The sequence below is a fragment of the Dermochelys coriacea genome, chromosome 23 (genome assembly GCF_009764565.3).
Source record: "Dermochelys coriacea isolate rDerCor1 chromosome 23, rDerCor1.pri.v4, whole genome shotgun sequence".
Taxonomy (NCBI): Eukaryota; Metazoa; Chordata; order Testudines; family Dermochelyidae; genus Dermochelys; species Dermochelys coriacea.
In genome coordinates, this window is record NC_050090.1 from 2,607,347 (window position 1) to 2,634,502 (window position 27,156).

The following is a 27,156-nucleotide window of genomic DNA, read 5'->3' on the forward strand; positions in this document are numbered from 1 at the left end:
CTGGGCGGGTTCACAGCTGCTGACTCTCCGCTGTCCTACTGGGGGGAGTAGAAACCGGGCGAGGAGGAGGAGGAGGAGGAAGAGCAGATGGAGAAGAAGCCTGACCCCCTGCACCAACTCATCCTGCACTTCAGTCGCACAGCGCTGACGGAGAAGAGGTGGGTGCCAGGGGCAGGGGCAGCGTTTGCACCTAGCAACCCAGCCTGGGGAGTGAATCGCCTGCTGGTCCCCAGAGCGTGTGGGAGGGCTGGGAGCCAGGACTCCTGGGTTCTATTCCCAGTTCTGGGAGGGGAGTGGGGGCCAGGACTCCTGGATTCTATCCCTGGCTTCAGGAGGGGGGTGGGGTCCAGGCTCTGTTGTAGAACTGTTCAGCTGGCCTCTCTGGAGCGTGTGGTCCTGGTTCTGACTCTGGCCTGTGCGCTGCCTTTCAGCAAACTGGACGAGGACTATCTGTACATGGCCTACGCCGACATCATGGCGAAGGTGAGTGACCCCAAGTCCACATCAGCTTCTCGCAGCACATCTCACCCTCCAGCACCACCGACCCTCCCAGTGCACATCCCACCTAGTGCCCCCTTCCCTGCCCAGTGTGTCGTCCCATTTCCCTTCCCCATCATTTACCGAGCTTGGTTTGAGCATTCTCAGGCGAGCCCATCAGACTCATGAGCGGAGCCGGATTCGAACCCTGCTCTCTGGGTATTCAAGCAGCAGAGGATCTGAATCCTTCCCTCCCCGGACTCTCCCCTCAAACCAGATTTGCAGTAAGGGGCAGTTTACCCTTCCCCCACACCTTCACAAACTTCTGCTCCTGCCACTCTGGAGTGGCCGGAGGAAAACCCCCAGGTCACAGCCCTGCGGGCAGTAGTAACAGTGTAGTAACTTAAGGGTAATGGCAAAATATCTTTGGAATAGCAGTGGCATAGCAGCTGTATACTATTTTTGGAATGACTGTGCGGTATCTTTGGAGCAGCGATGTAGCAACAGTGTAGCAGCTTTGGGATAACTAGGTAGTGTCACTTTGTAATGTTGTAGTATCTCTGTAGCAATGACGGAGTAACAGTTCCGTATCTCTGGAGTAGTAGCATGAGTCTGGAGTACATAGTACTAATGTAGTGTCACTGGAGTAACAAAGTACTAACAGTTATCGTGTTTCTGGAGTAACAGTGTCATATCCCTGGATTAACAACAGAGTAACAGCATAATGTCTCTGGAGTAACAATGTGCTAATGGCATAGTATCTCTGGAGTAACATTATAATGTCTCTGGAGTAATGATGACCTAACTTTGTAGTATCTCTGGAGCAAAGGTTTAGTATATATGGAGTAACAATGTACTGACAGGTTTCAGAGTAGCAACTGTGTTAGTCTGTATTTGCAAAAAAAAAAAGGAGTACTTGTGGCACCTTAGAGACTAACAAATTTATTAGAGCGTAAGCTTTCGTGAGCTACAGCTCACTTCATCGGATGCATGTACTGACAGTTTGGTATCTCCAGAGTAATGATATAGTATCTTCAGAGTAATAATGCAGTATCTCCCGAATAATGGTGTTGCGTCTCTAAAGTAACAGTGTACTGGCAGTGTGGTATCTCTAGAGTGACGACGTACCAGTGTAGTATCTGGATTGGAGGGGGGGTGGGATTGGTATTTGGCTCCCAAGCACCCCTCACTCTGGATTTCCTCTCACTCCCAGAGCTGTCACATTGAAGAAGGTGAAGAGGAAGGTGGTGAGAAAGACGAGGAGGAGGCTGAAGGGTCCTTTGAGGTAGGTGATCCGCTCCCTACCTCCGGTCCTGGCCCCAGCCCCTGCCTGCGCTGACCCTTGTGTCTCCACCCCACAGGAGAAGGAGATGGAGAAGCAGAAGCTGCTGTACCAGCAGTCGCGGCTGCACAACCGCGGGGCGGCTGAGATGGTGCTGCAGATGATCAGTGCCTGCAAAGGTGAGATCGGACCCTCGCCTGGAGAGGGACAGCGGGGTGGCTTGACGGGAGGCTGGCAGGTTGGGGGGTGAGCCACATGCCAGGCTGGTAACCAGCGTTGCCTTGATTGTTGGCAGGGGAGCCAGGTGCCATGGTGTCCTCCACCCTCAAGCTGGGCATCTCCATCTTAAACGGAGGCAACGTGGAAGTGCAGCAGGTATGGCCACGCTGGTGTCGCTCCCGGGGCCAGGCCGCCAGCACTTCACTCAGACCTTACGCAGGCAAAGCTCCCACTGAGCCCAGGAGTAACGGCTGAGTCAAGGTTGAGGAGCACGGCCACGTGCTGAGTAACCAGCCAGTCATGTCCAAGTAACACATTAGTAACTGCTGAGTAACAGGTGAAGGAGTGTAGAGTAAAGAGGGCTTATCCCCTGAGTAACAAGGGGAGTATGCAGTGAGTAACAGCTGAGTAATGAGTAAATGGGCACTGAGTAATGATGGAGAAAGTGTTATGTAATTATTGAATAACTATGGAGTAAGTGCTGAATAACTAATGGGTACACGCTGAGTAATGAGGGAGGATGTGCAGAGTACAGCTGAATAGCTAACAGGCATGAAGAGTAACAAGGGAGGATGGGCTGAGTAACGAGGGAGGACAGGCTGAGTAACAGTTGAGTAACTAACAGGTATGCAGAGTAATGAGGGAGGACAGGCCGAGTAACGGGCTGAGTAACGAGGGAGGACAGGCTGAGTAACAGCTGGGTAACTAATGGGTATGCAGAGTAACGAGGGAGTAGTTGCTGAGTCGCCACTCAGGGCCGCGGCCTTTGTCCCACAGAAAATGCTGGACTACTTGAAGGAGAAGCGGGAGGTGGGTTTCTTCCAGAGCGTGCAGGCCCTGATGCAGACCTGCAGGTGAGCGGGACCGTCGTGTGTCCCCTTCTGTCCCTCTGTCCCGGCCTGCGTCCGTCCCTCCTCGCAGGCCGAGCTGGTCCCTGCCGACCTCCTTTTCCTTCCTGCACCCTGTCTCCGTCTCTCCTTTTACCTCCCTTTGCTGCCGGCTGTTCCCCCTCTCTGCCCTGTTACTATGGGGAGCCAGCTGTGGGGGGACCCCCAGGGGAATCGATCCCCTTTGCCCAGAGTGGCATTGCACGGCCCTGCTTCCCACACCCAGCATGCCGGGGCAAGCACCCATCGGCCCCCCGCTCCATACCCCTGGGGGGAGGGGGCTGGGCTGTGTTAGGCTGTGGGCCCTTCCCCCATGGTGCACTGGGGGTGGAGGGTTGATGTTGATGGCAGAGTCACCCCACTCCCCTCCCCCCCGGCCTCTCCTGACCCCCATTTCTCCCTGCAGCGTCCTGGACCTCAACGCCTTCGAGCGGCAGAACAAGGCTGAGGGGCTAGGCATGGTGACCGAGGAAGGAACAAGTGAGTCCACGCGGCCCCCACCCCCATCACCCTGGCGGCTGCCCCCAGACTCTGCAAATCGCTGCCCCACATCTCAGCCCCAGCCCAGACCACCACCCCCCCACATCTCAGCCCCAGTCCAGCAGATCTCTGCCCCCTATCGCTCCCCGGCCCAGGCCCCCCCACATCTCAGCCCCAGTCCAGCAGATCTCTGTCCCCCACCCTCTTGACCAGTGTGCCAGGATGCTGCCACAGCGAGTGAGTGATGGCCTTGGGGGATCTCAGGCCCCAATCCCAGCAGCCCCTGGGGCAGGGTCACTCACGCTAATGAAGCACCTAACGGCCAGTGCTGGGACTGTGGCCGCTGGACCCTCTGAGCTAACAGGCTTGACCCTGAGCCGGGGAGCTTGGATCCGAAGGTCCCGGGTTCGATCCCCTCTCAGGGCGGACAGTGGGGGCTGGGAGGGCAGGCTCTGGGGGCACTGCCCAGTGAAGGGGAGATGTCTAGGGCAGGTTATGGGCTGGACAGTGAGATGAGTCGGGGCCACCCTGCCCCCACGGGAATTCCTGGGGGGGAGCTGATCCTGCGGTGGCTTCTGGGAAGGGCTGTATCAACCGGTCTCACAGGGCTGGGCCCATCTAGCCCAGCCTCCCGTCTCCACTGGGGGAACCCTGCAGCTCAGAGCTGATGGGACACCAGGCCCCCTCCCCCTCCTTCCGCCGCGGCCCCTCCCCGCCCTCGGTTTGTGTTCACAGCTGCCGTGTGGTTGCGGGCTCCCCCCCCAAGTGAGGCGCTGCTATTAATCCGGATTGTAATAACGCCCCCTCGCCCCGCCCATGGCGGCTCCGACTCCGCATTAATGGCGTTAATCTGGTTTTAATCATCTCCTTTTCCTTTGTGCTGTGACGTGTTGCGCTCACCACCTCTCTCCTCCCCTTCTCTTCCTCTTCCCCCCCTTCCTTGCTCCCCCCATCCCCCTCTCACCGGCGCCCCCAGTCATCCGTCGGGAAAATGGTAAATAACCTGCTTCTGTGGTGGTTTCTTTTTCCGGGCATTTTCTTGGTCTGTTTTCTAACCCGGCGGGCTTGTCCCAATGCCAATGGCTGATCAGAACCCCCTGCCCCCCAACATGGGCCCTGCCCAACCTTTGTGGGGTGGGAAGTCACCGGCAGGTGTGTTGGAGCCGGCGGGGGAGGGGCAGCTCCGTCTTATTGTTGTTGTAGGGTCGCTTGTGAGTGCCGTCTGCCTGTGCTGACGTGTTTATTGGAGGGAGCTGAGGCTGGCCTCATTGGTTTGTTATCACAGGGTTGCTGGGCTGGGGGAGGAAGCACAAGCTTCAAGCACAAGCATGTCGGTTTGTTATTGTAGGGTCTCTCAAGCACGGAGCTGTGCTCACGGGTTGTTGTGTTGCACGTGGGTGCTAGGCTGCTGTATTACCGCACGTCTGCTTGAGGTTACTTGGCCACACACGCTCACTTGTTGTCGTGGGGGGGGGCCTGTGCACTGCTGGGTTATGAATATCAGCTTGTTATGGTAGGGTTGCTCCTTGCCGAGTCTGTGTTGCTCTTGGTCCGAGGGAGCAGCTGGAAACGCTGATTTCAATCAGTGCTGCGAATCAGGTTTTGCACTTGTACCTTTTAGTGATTTCCCTGCCGAGGGCTTGATTCCCATCAGCTGGTGACCATTCGGTCATGGCGACTGGCAGCAATATTGAGCCTTTTCACGGCATTTGGGACTTCTTCTGCCGGTTAGGACAATACACCCCAGCTACAGGCGTTTGTTGACGATTTGTGCGACTTAGCTTGCCCAGAGTCTGGTCTGCCATTCTATGGTTATGATTATTTCAGAGAAGGGCGAACGGCGCCTTTCTTGTTTGCTAGACTACGACTCGGTTTTTACGTATGATTTGCATCAAGCCCCATTTGGGTAGAAAAACTCAGTGACAATTGCGCAAAACCAGCGTTTGAATGAAAGCAAACGGGCTGGAAATGTTAAAAAACAAAAAGTTTATCGGGCAGCGTTTTGCAGTGAAAACTAGCTGATCTATTCAACAAAGGAAGCATCTGTGACTAGTGAAATGTAGTAGCCGTTTCTAGTTACCATGGCCTTCAGGATTGTAGAACTAGTAGATCTCGTCCTCTCCAAGACTGGAAACTGTCTCCCAGTTGGTCGCTGAACTTTGGGCGGCCTGGCCAGTGAATTGAACTAGTTGAATAAACTGACACGGCTAAGATATTCTCTCTGCCCTTCCCAAAGTCGGTTTAGACCATCAGCAAACTCTGGTTCTTGGGGCTCAGCTGGGGACTTGCACATGTTCCATGCTACGACTTGTTGGGAAATTTGGCAGCAAATATGGATGGGCTGAATCTTCGTTTCTGTATTTGCGTTAAAATGTTTTAACAGTTCATAAATTTAGCTTGTGACATTGGTTATCAGTTTCCAATTAAATTTTAAATAGGTTTATTGTTAAAAAATAAACCTGTATTTAATTTAAATGTTTAAAAAATCTGATTTAAATTTTATAGTACCCTCTGATTTTTTTTTTTTATGTAACAATCAAGGTTATCCACTAAGTTGCACATGCTGGTTTGTTACGCTGGGCAAACCCAGCAGGAGGCACTGGTTTGTTATAGTAGGGTGTCCCGGAGAAGGTTGGTTTGTTATGGTAGGGTCTCCCGGTGTGGGGGGGCTGGCTTGTTATGGTGGGCAGACCCAGCAGGGGCTGCTGGTTTGTTATGGTAGGGTGTCCTGGTGTGGGGGGGCTGGTTTGTTGTGGTGGGCAGACCCAGCCGGGGGTGCTGGTTTGTTATGGTAGGGTCTCCCGGTGGGGGGGGGGGCTGGTTTGTTGTGGTGGGCAGACCCATCCGGGGAGCTGCGGTGGTCGCTATGCCGTGCCGTCTCCCCCCTCTCCAGGATGCGTCAGGCCCAGGGGTTCTGATCAGCCTTGCGGGGGAGTGTTTCTGTGGCTCCACGTGGCATGTCCTGCAGCTTAGGCCCCGCCCTCAGCGTGTCCCCGGCAGCCTGGAACCGGCCTCTCCCGATCTGCACTGAGCACTAACCGCACCCCTTGCCCCGGCCCCCCATGCTGGAACCGGGGTGCTCCGGTGCCCTCGCCATGAGCCACGTTCCCCACTCTCATCAGGGACTCGCCCGCCCCGCCTGATACCCTGTCATGGATCCCTCCTCCTCCCCAAGCCCTCCCGGTCTCTTGGGGCTACGAGCGTGGGCAGGGCTGAGCGACCCTTTTATTGACCAGATTCCCTAGCCAGCTCGACAGCGGAGTACATCCCTGTGTAGTCACAACGTGGCATCTTTGTGTTACTGATGTGGCGTCTTTGTAGCCTCTGAACTGGTGAGGAGCAATGTGCCATCTCTGTAGTAACACTAGTGTCTTTCTTCTTCGGGTGCACGTTCATGTCAATTCCAATCAGCTGTGCGCATGCTGCGTGCACGCCAGCTGGAAGATTTTCTCCCTAACAGTGTCCGCAGGGTTGGCCTGGGTGCCCCTGGGAGTCACGCCTTCATGGCACCCAATATGGGACCCTGCTGACTCGCCATCCACTCAGTTCCTTCTTGCCGTCTGCTTTCCAGTATCTCTCCTAGTGTACATACTTATCATAGTAGTTGTAGTTAGCACAATAATTATAGTTTAGTATAGATTTCTTATAAGTTTCCTTTGGGGACCGCTGGATGCTTCGCATGGTAGAAAGGGGATATTCACTCAAATTCTCAGTCCTCCTGCCCTTCCATCCCCTTCCCCATCCCTTTTCAGGGACTCCTCTCACGAGCAACTCCTTATCCAGGAGGTGCACTTGCTCCTCTTGCTAGGAGCAGTGGAAGAAGTTCCTCAGGACTACAGGGGCAGGGGCTTTTATTCCTGGTATTTCGTAATACTGAAAGCCAAAGCCAGCCTCAGGCCCATCCTGGACCTGTGAGAACTCGACAAGTTCATCAAGACACTCGAGTTCCACATGGTCTCCTTGGCCTCCATCATCCCATCATTGGCTCCAGGGGACTGGTATGCTGCTCTCAACTTGAAGGACATGTACTTTCATATAGTGATTACCCTGTCCCACAGAAAATACCTCAGGTTTGTGGTGAGCAACAACCACTACCGGATCACAGTCCTCCCGCTCGGCCTGTTAGCGGCGCCTTGAGTATTCACCAAGTGCCTGGCAGTTGTGGCCATGTTCTTGCATAAGCGCCAGGTACAAGTGTTCCCGTACCTCAATGACTGGCTGATCAAGGGCCGCTTCCGGGCCCTAGTAGAGGCGCAAGTCAAATTCATCAGGGCAACGTTCGATGGGTCCGTCGGGTCGGCTTGGGTGCCCCTTGGAGTTGTGCCTTCATGGCACCCAATATGGGACCCTGCCAACCCGGCACCCTCTCAGTTCCTTCTCGCCAGCTGCTCCGACAGAGGGGTAAGAGGGTGGGTATTGGACTGGACATGAACAAAACATCTTGAAGAACAACAGTTACGAAAAGGTGAGTAACCGTTTTTTCTTCTTCGAGTGCTTGTTCCTGTCCATTCCAATCAGGTGACTCACAAGCCAAGTTCAGGAGGCGGGGTTGGAGTTGTCCACTGATTGGAGCACTGCTCATCTGAAGGCCACATTGTCTTGGACCTGCTGGATGATTGCATAGTGTGTGGTGAAACTGTATAGAGGAGCACATCACTGCTCTGCAAATTTCATGGGTAGGAATGTTGAAGAGGCCTGCACCTTGGTGGAGTGTGCAGTAATCGGAGGAGCAGGCAGGTTCTAGCACTCAAGTATGCAGGACATGATCCATGACGAAATCCGCTGAGAAGAGACAGGAAGACCTTTCATTCTGTCCACCACTGCCACGAATAACTGGACGGACTTTTGGGACGTCTTTAGCCTTCTACATCGAGAGAACAATGCTCTGCAGACTTCCAATGAGTGAAGTCTCTGCTCCCTGCCACTCGAGTGCGCTTACGATAGAACACTGGGAGGAAGAGTCAGGGTTGATGTGAAAACGGGAGACAATCTTCAGGAGGATAGCTGGGTGAAGTCTGAGCTGAACCTTGTCCTTACAGAACAACGAGAGGGTTGGCTGGGGGCTGGCAAAGGGAACCCCTGTACACACCACCTGTAGGTCGAGCCACCACAGAAGGGAGTCGAGCACAAGGCGAGGCAGAGTCCCGACCCAGTCCAAACTGTCCCGAACCGGCTGATACACCGAGGCCGGCCACGATTGAAGCAGCCGCAGTCTGAGCCTGGCGTGTTGCACCACATAGGTACATGCGGCCACGTGTCCCAGAAGACTTAGGCCATTGCGCGCCGTGGTGGCGGGACACTACCTGAGACTCCGAATGATGTTGCCCATGGCCCAGATCCTCGTTCCAGCAGGTACCCCCAGACCTGGGTCACATCCAGCAACATGCCTATAAACTCTATCTGCTGAACAGGGAACAGAGTGGACTTCTCCATGTCCAGGAGAAGGCCCAGTGCGTCGAACGCTGTCCTGATGTATTTGACTTGTGCGTCTACCAGGGCCCGGAAGCGGCCCTTGATCAGCCAGTCGTTGAGGTATGGGAACACTTGCACCTGGCGCCTACGCAAGAACGCGGCCACGAAAAATCTTGCTAGGGGAAGAATCTTCCGGCTGTCGTGTGTGCACACACCTGATTGCAATGGACATGAACAACACATCTCGAAGAACGATAGTTATGAGAAGATGAGTAACCGTTCTTTGTAGCAGCACCATGGTAGTGATGTATCCTTATAGAAACTTTGTGTTCACTTTCTAGTAATGCTGTGGTGTCTTTGGGGTGTCAATGAGATTGAATGTTCACAGTATTGTGGAGTCTTTCTAGAAATGATATGACATCTCTCTGTAGTATCTTTGTAGTAACAATATGGTGTCCTGTAGTAACAATACAGTAGTATCTTCATAGGACCTTCGTGGTGGTTTTGTAATAGCTATATGGTGCTTTTGTAGTCTGTTTGGAGTATCAGTGTGGTGTTGGAGTAACAATGTAAGAGTATTTTCATAATATCTTTGTAGTAGTATCTTCAGAGCATCTATGTAGTTACAATATAGTAACAACCCTTTCAGCATCTCTGTACTAATATTGTAATAGTAACTTTGTAGTATCTTTGTGTTAACAGTGGGGTCATGACTTTGTAGTATCTATGTGATCACAGTGTGGTAGTATCTGGGTAGTAACAATGTCGTTCTTTTGCAGTGTCTCTATTCTAATATTGTGGTAGTAATTGTGTGGTAACCATATGCAAGTATCCGTGTAGTAACAATGTAGTAGCATCTTTGCAGTATCTCTGTTCTAATATTGTGGTAGTATCTGTGTAGTAACAGTATGTTAGTATTTGTGTAGTAACAATGTAGTAGCATTTGCAGTATCTGTTCTAATATTGTGGTAGTGTCTGTGTGGTAACTTCAGTAAGTGGTGGTTTTGGGGTCGTAACTGTCACATACACACTAGTGTCTCTCTCTAAACAGCGACACAATTGGGGACAAATCTCCCTAGCTTCCTAGGTTTGGGTGAGATGACCTTTGGTGACCTCTTCCTGCCCTGCTTCTTCCCCCCCGCCCCCCAGCGCCATGATCCCCAGTGATCAGGGGAGAGGAAGGGAGAGTCAACAGCTGGTCATTAATGCCGCATGGGATGATATGAATCTGCCTGGGGGCCAGGCACACAGCCCCTGCCCCCAGTGCGATTCATACCAGCGTTAATGCCCAGTGCTGCAGTATGGTTGGTGTGACTGACCCTCTGCCCTTTGCCACTAATCCTATTAACCAGCCAGGAGTCGCATCCAGCTGGGGCCAGATGTGACAGACATTATTCAGACACCCCCCAGTATTAATCCTGTGTTACTCTGACTTGACTCTTACAATATTCCTGTGTTTATTCCCACGTTACTCAGACATTACTCTTACATTACTGGACTGCCCCTGCGTTATTATAGCAGTGCTATGATTTTACTCCTAGTTACTCTGACGTTACTCCTAGTTATTCATAGACTCATAGATATTAAGGTCAGAAGGGACCAATATGATCATCTAGTCTGACCTCCTGCACAATGCAGGCCACAGAATCTCACCCACCCACTCCTGCAATAAACCTCTCACCGATGTCTGAGCTATTGAAGTCCTCAAATCATGGTTTAAAGACTTAGAGTTACTCTAGTTACTCTGACTTTACTCCTCATTATCCTGACTTTGTGCCTACATTACTCAGATTTTACTCTTGCAAAACTCCCACCTGTCTCTTTGCCTGAGTTCAGATGTCAGGATTTGGCCCCGACAGCATTATTTAAATAAATACCCCATGGCTCCCCAGTAAACCATCCTGTCATGTTGTTAATGGTCTCTCTCCCCCAATACCCTCCCCTCTTCCCTCTGAATTCTCTTTATCCCCCCACCAACTGCTCGCTGCACCGGCCAGGAAGGGACCCGGCCGGGACCAGCTCTTCTGGCACCAGGATGTTGGGGGTGACGATATTGTTCTCCAGCTGGTAAAAAGAAACAATATCCCACCCACTCCATCCGCCACAGGCGACAACTCAAAGGAGCCCTGCGGGTCCCTAATGAGACGCATGCTGCCTGAACCCACTAACCTGAGCTCAATCCTGCAGGCTTTGCTTGGGCTCAACTACCGTGGGAACCAATGGGGTAGATCCTGAGCTCCTTACTCAGGGGTTACTCTCTACTTACTCATGATGGGGGTTGCTCCCTCCTTACTGAGGGATTACTCCCTCCCTACTCGGGGTTTACTCCATCCTTATTCAGGGTGGCGGTTACTTGCTCTTTACTCAGGGTGGGGGTTACTCACTTCTTACTCAGGATTTACTCCATCCTTACTCAGGATGGAGGTTACTCGCTCCTTACTCAGGGTGAGGGTTACTCCCTCGTATGACCTCAGAGTGTTAAGCCCTGAGCAAGGCCTTCCAGGTGGTGCCCCCGTGTGCTGTGTCCCAGAGTGTGGGCTGCCTGGCCGCCACTGGCCCCTCTCCCCATGCCCCCTACATGTGCTAACCCCTGTGGCGCCATACTCAGGCTCCCTCGCCCGGTCGCGGCTGCTAACGTTGGCCAGTTCTGTCTCTCCCCCTCCCTTTGCCCCACTCTAGGAGAGAAGGTGATGGCGGACGACGAGTTCACACAGGATCTCTTCCGGCTCCTGCAGCTCCTGTGTGAGGGCCACAACAATGGTACGGCCGCCTTGGTTTGGGGGCCCCACGAAGCCCAGAGACTGAGGGGGAGGAGTGGCCCCTCTGGGGTGGGGAACATGAGGGTGATGGGGGGGGTTGTGAATGAAGGGGGTTGCGGCTGGCTGGCTGGGTACTCTGTGGGTAGTGGGGCAGGAGAGTGGGTGCTGGGGGAGTGTGGGGCAGGCTCCTGGGTGGGCGCATGGACCGGTAGGGTAGGTCGATGGGGGATGGGAAGCCGGGGATGGATGAAGAGGCAGGCGGAGGGTGGGCCCTGCAGAAGGGTACATGGATGGGGGGGATTGTGGGTGAGTACCTGGGTCAATGGGTGGGTGGGTAGTGGGCACTATGGATTGTGGGAGGTGGGCACTGCGGGTGGGGGGCAGAGGGTGGGTGGGTGGGTGCGTGAAGGGGCAGGTGGGAGAAACCCACGCAGGACCAAGACATTGTGGGTGGGGAACAAAGCCCCCAGCCGCTGCCCACGCGCTGCCTGGCACAGCTCCTCCTGCACGTCCCAGCGTCCCCTGCACCAAGGGGTCTGGGCAGCGCTTGTCAGCAGGTCGTTGAGGGGGCCTGACCCGGCCTCTCCCCCCGCCGCAGATTTCCAGAACTACCTGCGCACGCAGACGGGGAACACGACCACCGTCAACATCATCATCTGCACTGTGGACTATCTGCTGCGGCTGCAGGTCAGCGCCCCCCGCCCCTCCAGCTGCCCCCTGCCAGTGGGCACCGGCCCCCCACAGACCCCTCCCCGCCAGGCAGCCGGCCCCTGCAGCCTTCCCCCTGCAGCCGTCCCATGGCACAGACCGCTCGGGTGTGGGGGGCGGTACCCACTCAGCCTGCCGGCCCCGCAGCCAATGGGGGGCAGAGGGCTGAGCCCCAGGATCAGCACTAACCCCCTTCTCCCTCCCCTGCTCCCAGGAATCCATCAGCGATTTCTACTGGTACTACTCGGGCAAGGACGTCATTGACGAGCAGGGCAAGCGCAACTTCTCCAAGGCCATGGCCGTGGCCAAGCAGGTGTTCAACAGCCTGACAGAGTACATCCAGGTACGGCCTGGGCGTGGCCCCCTGGCGCTGCCCCCAGCACTGCTCCTCAATATGTCCAAGTACGGCCCTACCGCTGCCCCCAGCGCATCCAGGTACGGTGCCCTGACACTGCCCCAGAGCACTGATCCCCAGTTCAGCCAGGCACGGCTGCATCTGCACCCTGCCCACTCCCATTCTCTGCACCAGCAAGGAAATAAAAAGATGCCACTGTGATGTGGGGGCGGGGGGGTGAAGATGACCCCTATATAACCAGCTCCACGCCCCACCCCAGGGGTGGCTGCAGGATAGCTTAGTGGCTTGAGCATTGGCCTGCTAAACACAGGGTTGTGAGTTCAATCCTTGAGGGTGCCATTTAGGGATCCAGGGCAAGAATTGGGGATTGGTCCTGCTCTGAGAAGGGGGTTGGACTGGATGACCTCCTGAGGTCCCTTCCAACCCTGATATTCTATGAATATCTATGAATATCTCAGCGCTGGGCTAGGGTCCCTGTGGGCAGTTAGTGCAGGTTTGGCTTCTGCGGCTGGCCAGTGACGTGCTGGTCCTTGCTGCTGCTGACTCTGTCTCTCCCCTGCAGGGCCCATGCACGGGGAACCAGCAGAGCCTGGCACACAGCAGGCTGTGGGACGCCGTGGTCGGCTTCCTCCACGTCTTTGCCCACATGATGATGAAGCTGGCTCAGGTAACCGCAGTTGCTAGCGTGGGGCACGGGCTGGTAGGGGGCAGACTGGGTGGGGGCACGTAGTGGGGCATCTGTCTCCCCCGCAAGGGGTTGCCTGGCTCCTCAGGACTCGCCGGGCTCGGGAGCTAGGGGCATGCATTCAGTGGCCAGTCACAGACGTGCCATCGCCAGTCTCCGAGGATGTCGGTAGCCACCCTGACCCGTTCGGTAACCAGCTGCTCCAGGTCAATTTACGACACCTGGAAGGAGGGCCCCTCCAGCTGGGGCAGCTCCTGCGAGCGTTCGTGTCTAGTGGGCATGTCCGCTGGGGCTGGGCCCCCCACATGGGTCCCAGTCCGGGGCTGGGGACCCTCCTGCCAGTTCTGATCTGGGGCTGGGCCCCTTCGCCGGTTCTGATCCAAGGCTTCCCTCCCCCCATCGCTGATTCTGATCCGCCCTCCCCCGCCCCCGCCCCACTGGTTCCGATCCGGCTGTGGGGGGGTGGGAATGGAGACCAGAAAGGAGGATTTGGAGTTCAGTTGAAGTGCCGCCCAATCTTAACCCCTCCCCGCACACAGTAGGTCTCATAGTTGCCGAGTTGGGGGGAGTGACTTTGACCCCTTTAATTGCTGCACTAACCCAGATCGCTCTGTGCTCTGCCTGTCCTGTCCTCCCCTCCCCCGATCCGTGCCCCCCCCCACCCCCGAGCCGTGGCAGCAGCTTTGGGTGTTCTCTGACCGACCCATTTTTGTATTTCCCTGTCTCACCTTTATGGGTCGCACCCCGCTCAGTGCCCCAGGACGCCCAGCAGAGTGGGGCCCACAGGGTTGGCATCCCCACGCCCCCTCTGGGCCGGGCAGAGGTAGGGCCCCCCATGCAGCCCTGTCAAAGGGAGGTCCCGGGCCCAGCGCTGCCGTGGGGCAAAATGTAACAATGAATGGGGAGAAGGATCCAGGGATGGGAGGGTGTGAGCAAGCAGGACTCTTGTCCATCCGTCTGTCCATCCACCCAGCCCTTCATCCATCCACCCATCCATCTTCCTACACCCCCATCCATCCTATCCGTCCACCCAGCCTTTCATCCATCCATCCATCCTATCTGACCACCCAGCCCTTCATCCATCCTCCTACGCCCCCATCCATCCATCCATCCACCCACCCAGCCTTTCATCCATCCGTCTATTCATCCATCCATCTACCCAGCCCCCACCCGTCCATCCATCTATCCATCCTCCTACACCCACATCCACCCACCCACCCAGCCCTTACCCACCTGTCAACAGAGTCACTGGGTCAGTGCTCTGGAGCTACTCCGTATGAAGCCAGCCAGGACTCTGGGGGAGCCTCCTCTCTCTGAGCTGTCCGTGTCCAGGGCAAGAAGCTCACACAGCTTCGACCTTCCTGAATCTGACCTCGGAGCGTTCAGCATCCCCTTCCTGACCGTGCGCTTCCCACAGTGAGTCCGCCCAGGCGGGGATCCTGGGGAAGCCAGAGGGCCCTGCCCCCCAACTCCACAGGCAGACGTGCCTCTTAGCGAGCCAGGAAAACAGAAGTTTTATTAGTCAACAGGAACAGAGCATAGAACAGAGCTTGTTAGCACAGAAATCAGTGACTTTCAGCCAAGTCCATCTTGGGGGGAGGGGAGCCCAGAGCCAGGGCTCTGGCCCTCCCCCTGCACCCCAAGCCAGCCCCAACTGACTCGCTTCCAGCTGCCTGGCCCCTGCCCTGCCCTGCCCTCCTCCTCCGGCCTTTGTCTCGCTTCCTGGGCCAGAGTCGCCTGGTCTCATTCCCCTCCTGGGTCTCAGGTTATGAAGAGGCGGCCAGAGCATCCCTGCAGGCAGCTGGAGCAGCCCCTGCAAAAGTTACACACAGTTTCCATGCAAACCAGTAAGACTTGCATAGACTCGCACACAACATAACAAGGGAAAATCCCCAGTTTGTCACAGCACCTTTCACTCTTCATCCATCTACCCGCCCACCTCTCCATCCTTCCTTCCATCCTGCTTGTCCTTACGTCCATGAGACCAGAATCTCTGCCCCTCACGGAAAATAGATTCACATAAAATTTTGAGTGATGCATTCCAGTGGTTAGAGCAGGGGGGCCAGGAGTCAGGACTCCTGGGTTCTATCCCCAGCTCTGGGAGGGAAGTGGGGTCTAGTGGTTAGAACAGGGGGGTGCCAGGAGCCAGGACTCCTGGTTGTAAGTGTGTCTGCACTCCAGACTCCCCTTAGCTCAGACCTTTCTCTGGTGCCCTGTAGACTCCATTAGTTCTGGAAACTCCAGCCCCTGTTGCTGCCCCCTCCTGCCAGGCCTAGCTTGGGGGTTGTGGGGCGGGAGCCCCTGCCAGGCCAGGCAATAAAGGAAGGGGCCGGACATACAAAAATGCTCTTAAAAATGTTGCTGAATAAAATTTTTATTCTGATGTGTGACAGATGAGCCAGCCAGCCGGACTCCGAAATGGCGTAAGAACCTGTGTGTGGCACGCGCCATCTCACGCCCGCGCTCGCCCTGCTCCGCCGCCCACCCTGTCTTCTCCTCTCCTCTCCTCTCCTCTCCTCGGGCTCCAGCTCTGTGCCCAGTCTGGTCCTCCGGCTTTTTCCCTGGCCCCCTTCCTTGTTCTCCCTTCCCTTCCTTCTTCCCGCTCCCACCCAGGCCAGACCAAACCAAACTAACAGCACCAGCCCAGTGCCACAGACAGCCCCCACCCACAGCTTGATACTCACCACACCTGCCAGCTCCCCCCAGCTCCCCAGGCCTGAGCCCCATAACTAAGGCCTTAAGAAAGCCTTTTGATTAGGGGGGATTTGGGGATTTATTATTTTCTGATTTCGTTTTTTTCCATTTTTGTCAAAAATTAATTCCGTCTTGACGGGGGTTTTTTAAATCAGAATAGCTTGATGCATTGACAGCAATTGGGTAGCCTTACCATAAAGGCGTAAAATCAGTCGGAATTGGAGGGCAATGGGAAAACCTGATTTTACAAAAAATAAATCCTACGATTGAAACGAGACCTGCCGCTCCACAGTGCAGGGTAACAGTGACCCCGTTCCAGATCCCGTTCTGCAGGAGCGCTCGGGAATATGGCCACACTAATGTCGCTGAATAGTAACACTGTGTGTGTGTGTGTGTGTATTGGGGGAGTGTGTGAGAGTAGGGGACACCCCGACATCAGCCTCTCCCCCCAGCTCTGCACAGCACAATAGATCAGGGGGCCCCGATCCGGAGCAGCTTGACGGTCTTAAGTGTGGCTGCAGGTAGCTCAGCCATGCAGCCTCCCGCCTGCCCCGGGGGTCCCAGCACTAGGGAGAGCTGGGCTCCGCGACTCCAGGGGGCTTTCATAGGGCCCCACATAACGATGTCCCTCCAGAGTCTCAGGTATCCCCACCCTCACCTACTGCTTTCAGACCCAGTGTGGGCAGAGGGGTCTGACCCCTGTGGATTATCCCACCCTGAGTCCCTGATCTAGGGCGAGTGGCCTATAGCTGAAAGGGGGGGGTCACACCCCTGCAACTGGGGGGGCGGGCATAGGTGCCAGCTCATTGGATTTCCCTGGTGGGAGCTGGGCATGGATGAAGCTACAGTTGCTTGGTACTGTAATCCCTCTAGGAAAGCAAGGGGGGAAATAGCCCCCTTCCCGAGCCTGGGGGGGTGCCTGGGTGCCTCCCAAAAAAGTGCAGGGAGTTGGTCTGGCCTGGGTCCCCCCATCTGGCACATCTCCCCCACCCCCCGTGTAACAATCTGCCCCCGCTCCTCCATTCTCCCTCCCTCCCCCCCCGGTATCTGGGCGAGCAGGCTGGCGCCGCGCTTGGCTGGTGCTTCTGTTTGCTCTGAGCTCTGGGGGGAGGTCCCGTGTTCTGGTGGTAATCTCTAGTGGGTGCTGATGGGGGACGACGGTGGCTGCTGGACTGGCTGTGCCCCCTCCTCCCCCGAGTGCACCAGGAAAAGGGCCTCCACTCCAGGAGAGCGTGGCTGGTGTGGGGATGGGAACCCCACCCCCTCGGGGTGGCCCTACGCGTGTCACCAGGCATGCGTGTGCCATTGCACGCACGTGCACACACAGTCCTGCAGGCCAGTGCACGCCAACATAGAACATGATTCGACAGGGTCACGCATCGCTCAGGCCGCTGACCTAAGCACCCGAGATCTCATGCAAACGCACACGTGGGCTCACACCTGCACCTACGCACAAGATCTTGTGCACACACCTCAGATCACATGCACAAGAGCACATGTGCAAAATCTTGTTCACACGCAAGGACGCGCCGCAGGAGATCGCATGCCCTCACGATCACATGCCTGAGAGCTTGCACGCACACATGAGCTCTTGCACATCCACATGTGCACATGCACAAGGGGGACATGCATGCAATCACATGCACGAGGGCTTGTGCTCTTGTTCCTCCCTAGGGCCGAAGTCGGGGGTGATCTCCCCTGCCCGTATCCGTGTGGTAGTTTGGGTTGTGGGGGGTGGATCTCTGTGCCCTGTCTTGGCTCCCTGTCTAGAGAAAGCTGCGGCGGGGGGGGGGCTGGGGACTCCCTGCAGGTGCCTTGGGGGGATTTGGGGGGTGTTTTTCCGCACCCAAATTCTCTCTTTGTTGCGCTGCCCATGAGGACCATTTCCGGAGCAGGCTGTACCCTGAGGTAAGAGGGGGAGGGGGAGGCTCCCCCTCCCCCGCATAGCCCCAGCCTGGGGGAATCCATGGCCCCAGCCTGTCGGGAGGCTAGCCGGGAGCTGATGGGGCATCTCTGCGTCTGCAGTGCCAGGCCCAGGGGAAGGTGCCGGAGCGGGAGACCCTGCCTGGGGCGGGGTAGAAAGGTCCCTCGCCAGTGTGTGGTGCTGTCCAGACCGGGCATCAGGCCACAGCCCCAGCTGGCACGCTGCAGGGCGGCTTCAGCTGGGGGCGGCCTGGCCCACCCGGGCGCGTCATAGCAGCCAGGGGTTCGGCGAGTCGGATGCTCCAAAATCCCCGGCACTTGGGCTTGGGGAATGTGAGGCTGGGCAGCCCTGGGCCCCGCCAGGCTGTGGGTGAGGCTTACGGCGCCCAGGCTGGGGTCACGGGTCTGGCTGGGGGCATATCCCTGGTCTCCCTTCGGCCCAAAGCGCAGGGGGGCTGGGACCCCGATCCTGCTGAGTCAGGGAGCGCGGCTTGCAGCTTCCAGCCAGACACACTGATGAGGGGAAAGGGCCATGCGAGGGCGGGGGGGGGTGAGTATGTGCGGGGGGGGCCGTGCAAGGGCAGGGGCGTTCTATGTGCAGGAGGTGTGCGCGAGGGCGGGGGGGTGCGTATGTGTAGGAGGGGGCTGTGCGAGGGCAGGGGTGTGCGTATGTGCAGGAGGGGGCTGTGCGAGGGCAGGGGTGTGCGTATGTGCAGTGGGGGTGTGTGAGGGCAGGGGCATGCATATGTGGGGGGGAGCCATGCTGGCACGGTGGGAATCTTGCACGTCTCACGTCGCTCCCCATGTCTCCTCAGGACTCCAGCCAGATCGGGCTGCTGAAGGAGCTGCTGGACCTGCAGAAGGACATGGTGGTGATGCTGCTGTCCCTGCTGGAGGGTGAGGGGCACTGGGCCAGGGCTCGAGATCCTCCAGTGTGAGCTGCTTCCCCCACCCCAGCTGGGCAGGTGGCAGCGCCTCTCACTGGCCCAGCCTGGCACATGTGGGCACGGTTCAGGGCACCACAAACCCTGTCACTTGTCCTTTACCCTCCCTCTGCCTTCCATCCCCATGCCCGTCCGTCTGTCCGTGTGCATGCAAACGCCTCTGGCCGTCCCCGTGTCTTTCTGTCTGTGCATCCCCGTGCACAGTCTTCTGACTGGCCATTGCCCCGCATGCCCTTCTAGCTGGCTGTCCGTCCGCCTGCCTAACCCTCTCTCCCCCTGCCCCGGCCCAGGCAACGTGGTGAATGGCACCATTGCACGGCAGATGGTGGACATGCTGGTGGAGTCGTCCAGCAATGTGGAGATGATCCTCAAGTTCTTTGACATGTTCCTGAAGCTGAAGGACATCGTGGCGTCGGACGCCTTCCTGGACTACATCACGGACCCGCGGGGGCTCATCTCCAAGAAGGACTTCCAGAAGGCCATGGACAGCCAGAAGCAATACACACCCTCCGAGATCCAGTTCCTGCTCTCCTGCTCCGAGGCGGATGAGAACGAGATGATCGACTATGAAGAGTTCGCCAACCGTTTCCAAGAGCCGGCCAAGGACATCGGCTTCAACGTGGCTGTGCTGCTCACCAACCTCTCGGAGCACGTGCCCCATGACAGCCGGCTCAAGACCTTTCTGGAGCTGGCCGAGAGCATCCTCAACTACTTCCGGCCCTACCTGGGCCGCATTGAGATCATGGGGGCCAGCAAGCGCATCGAGCGCATCTACTTCGAGATCAGCGAGACCAACAAGGCCCAGTGGGAGATGCCCCAGGTCAAGGAGTCCAAGCGGCAGTTCATCTTCGACGTGGTCAACGAGGGCGGCGAGTCGGAGAAGATGGAGCTCTTCGTCAACTTCTGCGAGGACACCATCTTTGAGATGCAGATCGCGGCGCAGATCTCGGAGGAGGAAGCAGGGAAGGAGGAGGAAGAGGAGGAAGAGGGCGAAGGCGGGGAGGGGATCGAGGTGGAGAAGGCGGTAGGGGCTCCTCCGGAGGCGACCTCGGCTTTCGGGGAGTTCCTGGACGGGGTGCTGGACTTCTTCCGCCTGTTCACCTACCGCAACCTGCGCCGCCAGCTCCGCCGGCTGAAGAAGTTGACGGTCAAGGAGCTGGCGGTGGGTGTGAGCTCCTGTGTCTATGCCGTCCTCCTGGGCGCGCTGCTCTTCTTCTCCGGTGTCCTCAAGGGCGTCTTGCTCCTCCTCTGGACCGTGCTCTTTGGTGGCGGGCTGGTGGAAGGTGCCAAGAAGCTCACGATGACCGAGCTGCTGGCCAGCATGCCCGACCCCACACAGGACGAGGTCCACGGGGACCTGGGGCCGGCCGAGGACGGGCAGGAGACGGCCGAGGGCGGGGAGGCAGCCCAGTTTGTGGAGGCCGGCAAGGAGGAGGCCCCCGACGAGGAGGAGGCCTTCAGGCTGGAGATGAAGGACACCGGGCATTACCGAGCAACTGCCCCCGATGCCCCCGGGGGGCTAGGAGATATGGGAGACACCGCGGCGGTGGAACCGCCCACCCCTGAGGGGACTCCCATCATCAAGAGGAAGCTGGGGGTATGTTGGGGGTTGGGGCAGGGCTGCCCTATTGACAGCAGTCAGGACCCCTGGGTTCTCTCCCCAGCTCCGGGGTGGTGTGGGGGTGTCTAGTGGTTAGAGCGGGCAGAGGCTGGGAGTCAGGACTCCTGGGTTCAATCCCTTACAGACAGGTTCCCAGCCTAGCTGGGCCAGCACTCAGGCCTGGTATCGGGTCTCCCGTCTCAGCCCCGGGGGAGGGCTGCTTCCCACGTACCAAGGGCCCCCCTTTATCCCTGTCTGGGGTCCCTGACGCGGGGTCTGTTGTTGCTCCTCAGCTGGAAGGGGAGGAGGCCGAGCCAGAGCCGGAGAAGATCGAAGAACCACTTCCGGAGGCTGAGAAGGCCGAGTGAGTGGGGTTGGTGAGGAGGGAGTGGGTCCTGGTGGGGGCAGGACCCCTTGGGGGGGGTAATGGGGCCTGCGGGGAGCGGTTCTCCTCAGAGCTCTCGGGCGGGGGGTAGCTTAGACCATTAGGGCAATGGTGGGGCAAGCCTGCCCTGCCCCCTGCCAGTGTGCCCCCTGCCCCAGGGAGGGGGCTGCTACACAGGCTGGGGGGCAGTTTTGGGTGAGGGAAGGGGCTTGGCATAGGGGAAGGAGTTGAATACGTGAGGGTGGGGGGGTGGATACCCCGCCGTGCCCACTGACCACTGCCCCCTCCCGGCAGCACGGAGAATGGGGAGAAGGTGGGGCCGGAGGAGCCGGAGGCCCCCCAGGAGCCGGGGGCCGAGGTCCCGAGGAAGCATCGGAGGAAGTCGGCCACCCCGCGGGAGCGCAAAGAGGAGCCGGCCAACGGCAGCTTGGAGTTCTGGGCCGAGCTGGAGATCCAGAGGGTCAAGTTCCTGGTACCGTGGGGCTGGAGGAGGGGGAGGGAGTCGGGCCGTGGGGCAGGGAGGGGGAGGAGGAGGGCTCCCCACTGCCCAGCCATGTCGGTGCTGACCCGCTCTGTCCTTCCAGAACTACCTGTCCCGGAACTTCTACAACCTGCGCTTCCTGGCCCTCTTCCTGGCCTTCGCCATCAACTTCATCCTCCTCTTCTACAAGGTCCGGGCGTCTCGGCCCTCGCCTGGCTCTGGGGCAGGAGGGGGGTCTACTGGTTAGAACGGGGGGGGGCTGGGTGCCAGGACTCCTGGGTTCTTTTCCCCCTGGCTTGCTGGGTGAGCTTGGACAAGTCACTGCTCCTGCACGTCTATCCCCGGCTCTGGGAGGGGAGTGGGGTCTAGTGGTTAGAGGAGGGAGGAGCTGGGAGCCAGGACTCCTGCGTTCTATCCCTGGCTCTGGAAGGGGAGTGGGGTCGAGTGGTTAGAGCGGGGGGGGCTGGGAGACAGGATGCCTGTGTGCTGGGGAGGGTTGGGGGTGCAGGGTTGGAGGAGGTGTGGCTCCCCATCAGCCACGCCCCCACGCTGTCCCTGCCACGCAGGTGTCGGACTCCCCGCCCGGCGAGGAGGAGCTGGAGGACTCCGGCTTGCTAGAGGAGCTGGCGGGGGGCTCGGGCTTCGGGGCTAGCGGTGACGGGGCCGGGGAGGACGAGGAGGAGGACAGCGTGGTCTATTTCTTCCTGGAGGAGAGCACGGGCTACATGCAGCCCACGCTGCAGTTCCTGTCCATCACCCACACGCTGGTGGCCTTCCTCTGCATCATCGGCTACAACTGCCTCAAGGTGAGCCCCGGGGCCACGCCCACCCGCTACGGGGCCACGCCCAGCTGTCTGCCCCGGGACCACGCCCACCCGCCACGGGGCCACGCCCAGCTGCCTGCCACTGGACCACACCCACCAGCCACGGGGCCCTGCCCACCGGCCACATGACCACGCCCACGTGCCTGCCATTGGGCCACGCCCACCCACCACGGGGCCCTGCCCACCAGCACATGGCCGTGCCCACATGCCTGCCATTGGGCCATGCCCAGCTGCCTGCCATGGGACCATACCCACCAGCCACAGGGCCCCACCCACCATAGGCTATGGGCATATCCCTGAGCCATGCCCACGCATTATAGAACCATGTCCCCTTCCCCCCGAAACTGAGGGGCCATTGGGCTGGGAGGCTGAGGGGCCAGCTTGTGTCCTCTCATCAGCCAGGACCCCCACCACCCCATCCCTCGCCCCAGCCAGAAGCCCCGCAAGGCCCTGACCCGGCCCCGTGCCCTGACTCCCCCCTTGGCTGGGAGCCCCCTGCGATGCCCTGACCCCCCTCTCCTGCCAGGTCCCGCTGGTGATTTTCAAGCGGGAGAAGGAGCTGGCCCGGAAGCTGGAGTTTGACGGGCTCTACATCACCGACCAGCCTGAGGACGACGACATCAAGGGCCAGTGGGACCGGCTGGTGCTGAACACCCCGTGCGTGGGGGGCTGGGCCTGGCAGGCGGGGCTGGGCCGGGTCGTGGGGGGCTGGGCTATGCGTGGTGGTCTCGGCCTGGTGGGGGGGGTCTCTGGGGTGGGGATCTGGATCTCCTGGCCCTGGAGAAGCCCCTTCCCTCCGTCAATGTCCGACCCACCTGAACCCCTCCATTTGTCCCAGCTGCATTACCGCTCTGGGTGTGGTGGAGGGGCAGACGTGGTGGAAGAACAGTGTCGTCCCCCCGCCCCCCTACCAGCATCTCCCCACTCGGCCCTTCAGGGCAGATCGAGACGGGGGGGGGCCTTCCCCTCATCAGCCCTTCTCGCCTATCACTGCATCCCACCTACCCCAGGCCTGCAGGGGGAGCAGAACCAGACCCTGAGGCAAAGGGGGCCCCCAGCGCTGACCCCCTCCCAAGGCCCCCTCTGATGCTGGCTCTCACCCCCCCACACACCAGGTCCTTCCCGAGCAACTACTGGGATAAATTTGTCAAGAGAAAGGTGAGTCTTTCACTGACCTGGGCACGGGGCTTTTCCCCCAGGGGGCCCCAGGGCGGGGCACGGGGCCTTTCCCCCAGGGTGTCCCGGCTGCATGGGAAAGGGGCCGGGGGGGCAAGTGGGCCAATTTGCCCTGGGCCCTGCAGGGGCCCCCATGAGAGTTTTCGGTGGCAGGGGTCCTTTCGCTCCATGTCTTCGGCGAAGTGCCCCGAAGACCCCAGGCCCACTGAATCCTCTGGGCAGCCCTGGGAAGGGGGACATGGGGCTGTTCGCCCAAGGAGTGCCAGGGCAGGGCCCTGGCTGGTTGGGGGGGGAATCCAGGCCTTTCTCCCTTTGCATTTGCCCTGGGGATTCCCTCCGTCCCCCGCCCTCCGCAGGTGCTGGAGAAATACGGCGACATCTACGGACGGGAGCGGATCGCGGAGCTGCTGGGCATGGACCTGGCCAGCCTGGAGATCAGCGCCCAGAGCGAGAGGAAACCCCAGCCCGACAAGTCCCTGCTGACGTGGTGAGGGGGCAGGAGGCTCGGGTGGGAGGGACTGGGGGGGGCGGGAGGCTCAGGGGACAGTGGGGGGGATCGAGGAGACTGGGGGGGTGGGAGACTCAGGGTGAAGGGGATCGTGAGGCCTAGGGGTGGGGCAGGAGGCTCAGGGAATGGTGGGGAGATCTGGGGGGTTGGACGCTTGGAGGGGGCAGGAGCAGGAGGCTCGGGAGGGATCCGGGGAGCAGGAGGCTCAGAGGGTGGGAGACTCAGGGGGCTTGAGGTTTGGGGGACATCCGGGGGGTGAGAGGCTCGGGGCGGGGAGGGTGGCCTGGCTCACTCTGCCACTCCCACAGGATCACGTCCATCGACATCAAGTACCAGCTCTGGAAGTTCGGTGTCATCTTCACCGACAACGTGAGTGCAGGGCCGGGGCGGGGGGGAGAGGAGTCGTGGGACCCGAGGAGGAGAGTCGTGGGGACCGGGGTGTGTGGGGCCCGGGGACAGGGGGGGCAGTTGTCGGGCCCAGCGAAGGGGTGTCTTGGGGCCGGGGGGAGGCCAAGAGGTGGGCAGGAGCCGGGGGGCAGAGTGTGCCTGTCCTGCGTTCGGCTGAGGCAGGGGGGCTTGTATCAAGGCCCGTCCCTCCCCCGGCTGCCTGAGATCGGAGGTGGGGGGGTGTCATTGAGGGAGGCTGCAGATGCGGGGGGGGCGCAGTGGCAGCCGAGTGGAGGAGGCTGGGACCAGATGCCCGGGTGAGGGGCACAGCGGTGCTGGCGGAAGGGCTGGGTCTTTTCTCGCACGCTCAGCCACTCCCCCGTGCGTGGCCCATCCCTGCCCTGATCTCGGGGAGCTGGGGGGAGACTCGGAGTCCCCCCCCCGCTCCCCGGCGTGGAGGTGCCCCTGTCCCAGCCCTTGTCCCCTGCCCCGCAGTCCTTCCTCTACCTGGTCTGGTACATGGTCATGTCCCTGCTCGGCCACTACAACAACTTCTTCTTCGCCGCCCACCTGCTGGATATCGCCATGGGCGTCAAGACCCTGCGCACCATCCTCTCCTCCGTCACCCACAACGGCAAGCAGGTGGGCCAGGGCGGCTGGGGGCGGAGGAGGGGCCAAGGTGGCAGTGGGGGGCAGCTGGGGGGCGCCGAGCGGCGGGGAGGGGGTCTGTGCAGGCAGGGACGCTCTCCGGTGGTGGGGACAGCTGTCTGTGCCCGCCCCCAGCTGGCGATGATGGTGGGAGTGGGGGGGGCGGGGGGGGAAGGCCAGGTGCTCTCTGACGGCAGTACCAGCCCCCCCGTGCACCTCCAGCTGGCGATAATGGTGGGAGTGGGGGGGCAGGCCAGGTGCTCTCTGGCGGCAGTACCAGCCCCCCCGGACCCCCTCAGCTGGTGATAACAGTGGGAGGAGGGGGCGGGGGGGCAGGCCAGGCGCTCTCCGGCAGCAGTACCAGCCCCCCCATGCCCCCCAGCTGGCAATGACGGTGGAGGTGAGGGGGGCAGGCTGGGGATGGGGGGCAGGCCAGGTGCTCTCTGGCGGCAGTACCAGCCCCCCCGTGCCCCCCCAGCTGGCGATAACGGTGAGAGTGGGGGGTCGGGGGGGCAGGCCAGGTGCTCTCTGGCGGCAGTACCAGCCCCCCCGGACCCCCTCAGCTGGTGATAACAGTGGGAGGAGGGGGCAGGGGGAGCAGGGGGCCAGGCCAGGCGCTCTCCAGCAGCAGTATCAGCCCCCCCATGCCCCCCAGCTGGCAATGACGGTGGGGGTGAGGGGGGCAGGCTGGGGATGCAGGGGCAGGCCAGGTGCTCTCCGGCAGCAGTACCAGCCCCCCGTGCCCCCCCCCAGCTGGCGATGACAGTGGGGCTGCTGGCCGTGGTCGTCTACCTCTACACCGTGGTGGCCTTTAACTTCTTCCGCAAGTTCTACAACAAGAGCGAGGACGAGGACGAGCCGGACATGAAATGTGACGACATGATGACAGTGAGTAGGGGGGGCTGCCCGGGGGGGGCCTTGTCGCACCAGCGGCTGTGGCTGTGGAGGGGGCCCAGGGTACAAGGGGACCCACTGCCCTGGCAGTGGGGCTGGGGCCCAATGTGTGTGTGGGGGGGGGGGTTGCTTGATGCTCCAGAGGTTGCGTCTGGGTCCCCCCGTCTCTGATTGGTCAGGCACCCCTCACCCCCCGTGTCTTCCCCCCAGTGCTACCTGTTCCACATGTACGTGGGGGTGCGGGCGGGCGGGGGCATCGGGGATGAGATCGAGGACCCAGCCGGCGACGAGTACGAGCTTTACCGCGTGGTGTTCGACATCACCTTCTTCTTCTTCGTCATCGTCATCCTGCTGGCCATCATCCAGGGTGAGCGGGCTGGGGGCTGCTTGGGGTTGAGCAGGGAGAGGGCCTGGTGCTGGGGGGTCAGCAGGGCAGGGGTGTTGGGCTGGAGCGTGAGCAGGATTGGGGGGTTAACGGGACGGGACACTGTGCCTGGGGCATCCTGTCAGCTGTGGGTGCTGAGGTGGGGGGCCAGGCCCCACTCCTGTGTGGGAGAGGAGGGTGGGGTTGGGTAGGCTGGTCCCTGGGCGCTGCCCCCCAGGTGACTTGGGGGGGCTCCTCGCCCCCCTCTTTCTGCCCAGGCCTGATCATTGATGCCTTCGGGGAGCTGCGCGACCAGCAGGAGCAGGTGAAGGAGGACATGGAGGTGAGTGACCCCCCCGGAAGACCCCCTCAGGTGTGACACACTCCTCCCACCCCCACCCCGGGCAGGCCCCCAACCCCTCTGTGATCTCCCCCCACACTGGGCCTGTGGGAGCATCTGACTCAGCCCCTGGGCGGCTTCCTGGCCACCCCCATGTGTGGGGGGCAGGCGCTGGGCCCTGGAACGGAGGGTTAACCCGGCTCCGTGCTGCGGAGGGGGAGGGTGGCCCCGGGCTGGGCAGCCAATCCCGACCCTACCCTACAGAGGGAGGCGGGGGAGCCAGGACACCTGGGTTCTCATCCCTGCGCCCCTGCCCTCCCCCCCCGCAGACCAAGTGCTTCATCTGCGGCATCGGCAGCGACTATTTCGACACGACGCCCCACGGCTTCGAGAGCCACACGCTGGAGGAGCACAACCTGGCCAACTACATGTGAGCCAGGGGCGGGGCCTGGGCGGGCCTGGGCGGGGCCACGAGCAGGGGAGGAGCCAGGGGCGGGGCCAAGTGCATGCAAGTGACGGGGGACCTGGGGGTGGGGCCAAGTACATGTGAGTGACAGGGGGTGGGGCTATCTCCATGTGAATGTGGGGGCCCTGCCCCTGTCCCAGTGGGGCGTGTTAACCCCTTCCTGGCCCTGCAGCTCCCAAGTCGTTGCTGAGTGTGATGCTCATGGGGTTAAATGGGGGGGGGGGGTCTGTGCCCTGAGCCCCCGGATCCTGACCCCCC

The 27,156-nt window shown here is 59.7% G+C and overlaps 1 protein-coding gene across 1 annotated transcript in view; it reads left to right on the forward strand.

The window, feature by feature from the left end:
• RYR1 (ryanodine receptor 1) overlaps positions 1–27,156 on the forward strand; it is a 92,997-nt gene that overhangs the window by 64,814 nt on the left and 1,027 nt on the right. The window contains 28 exon segments of the mRNA XM_043501411.1: positions 52–158; positions 432–483; positions 1,691–1,762; positions 1,839–1,938; positions 2,055–2,134; positions 2,756–2,832; positions 3,272–3,345; positions 4,322–4,339; positions 11,437–11,517; positions 12,115–12,203; positions 12,439–12,567; positions 13,142–13,246; positions 15,658–15,687; positions 18,697–18,778; positions 19,116–20,422; positions 20,719–20,789; positions 21,105–21,282; positions 21,395–21,481; positions 21,858–22,097; positions 22,642–22,772; positions 23,231–23,273; positions 23,648–23,778; positions 24,108–24,168; positions 24,682–24,828; positions 25,588–25,722; positions 25,939–26,095; positions 26,371–26,435; positions 26,762–26,862. Of these exon segments, the coding sequence (XP_043357346.1) occupies positions 52–158; positions 432–483; positions 1,691–1,762; positions 1,839–1,938; positions 2,055–2,134; positions 2,756–2,832; positions 3,272–3,345; positions 4,322–4,339; positions 11,437–11,517; positions 12,115–12,203; positions 12,439–12,567; positions 13,142–13,246; positions 15,658–15,687; positions 18,697–18,778; positions 19,116–20,422; positions 20,719–20,789; positions 21,105–21,282; positions 21,395–21,481; positions 21,858–22,097; positions 22,642–22,772; positions 23,231–23,273; positions 23,648–23,778; positions 24,108–24,168; positions 24,682–24,828; positions 25,588–25,722; positions 25,939–26,095; positions 26,371–26,435; positions 26,762–26,862 (3,950 nt within the window).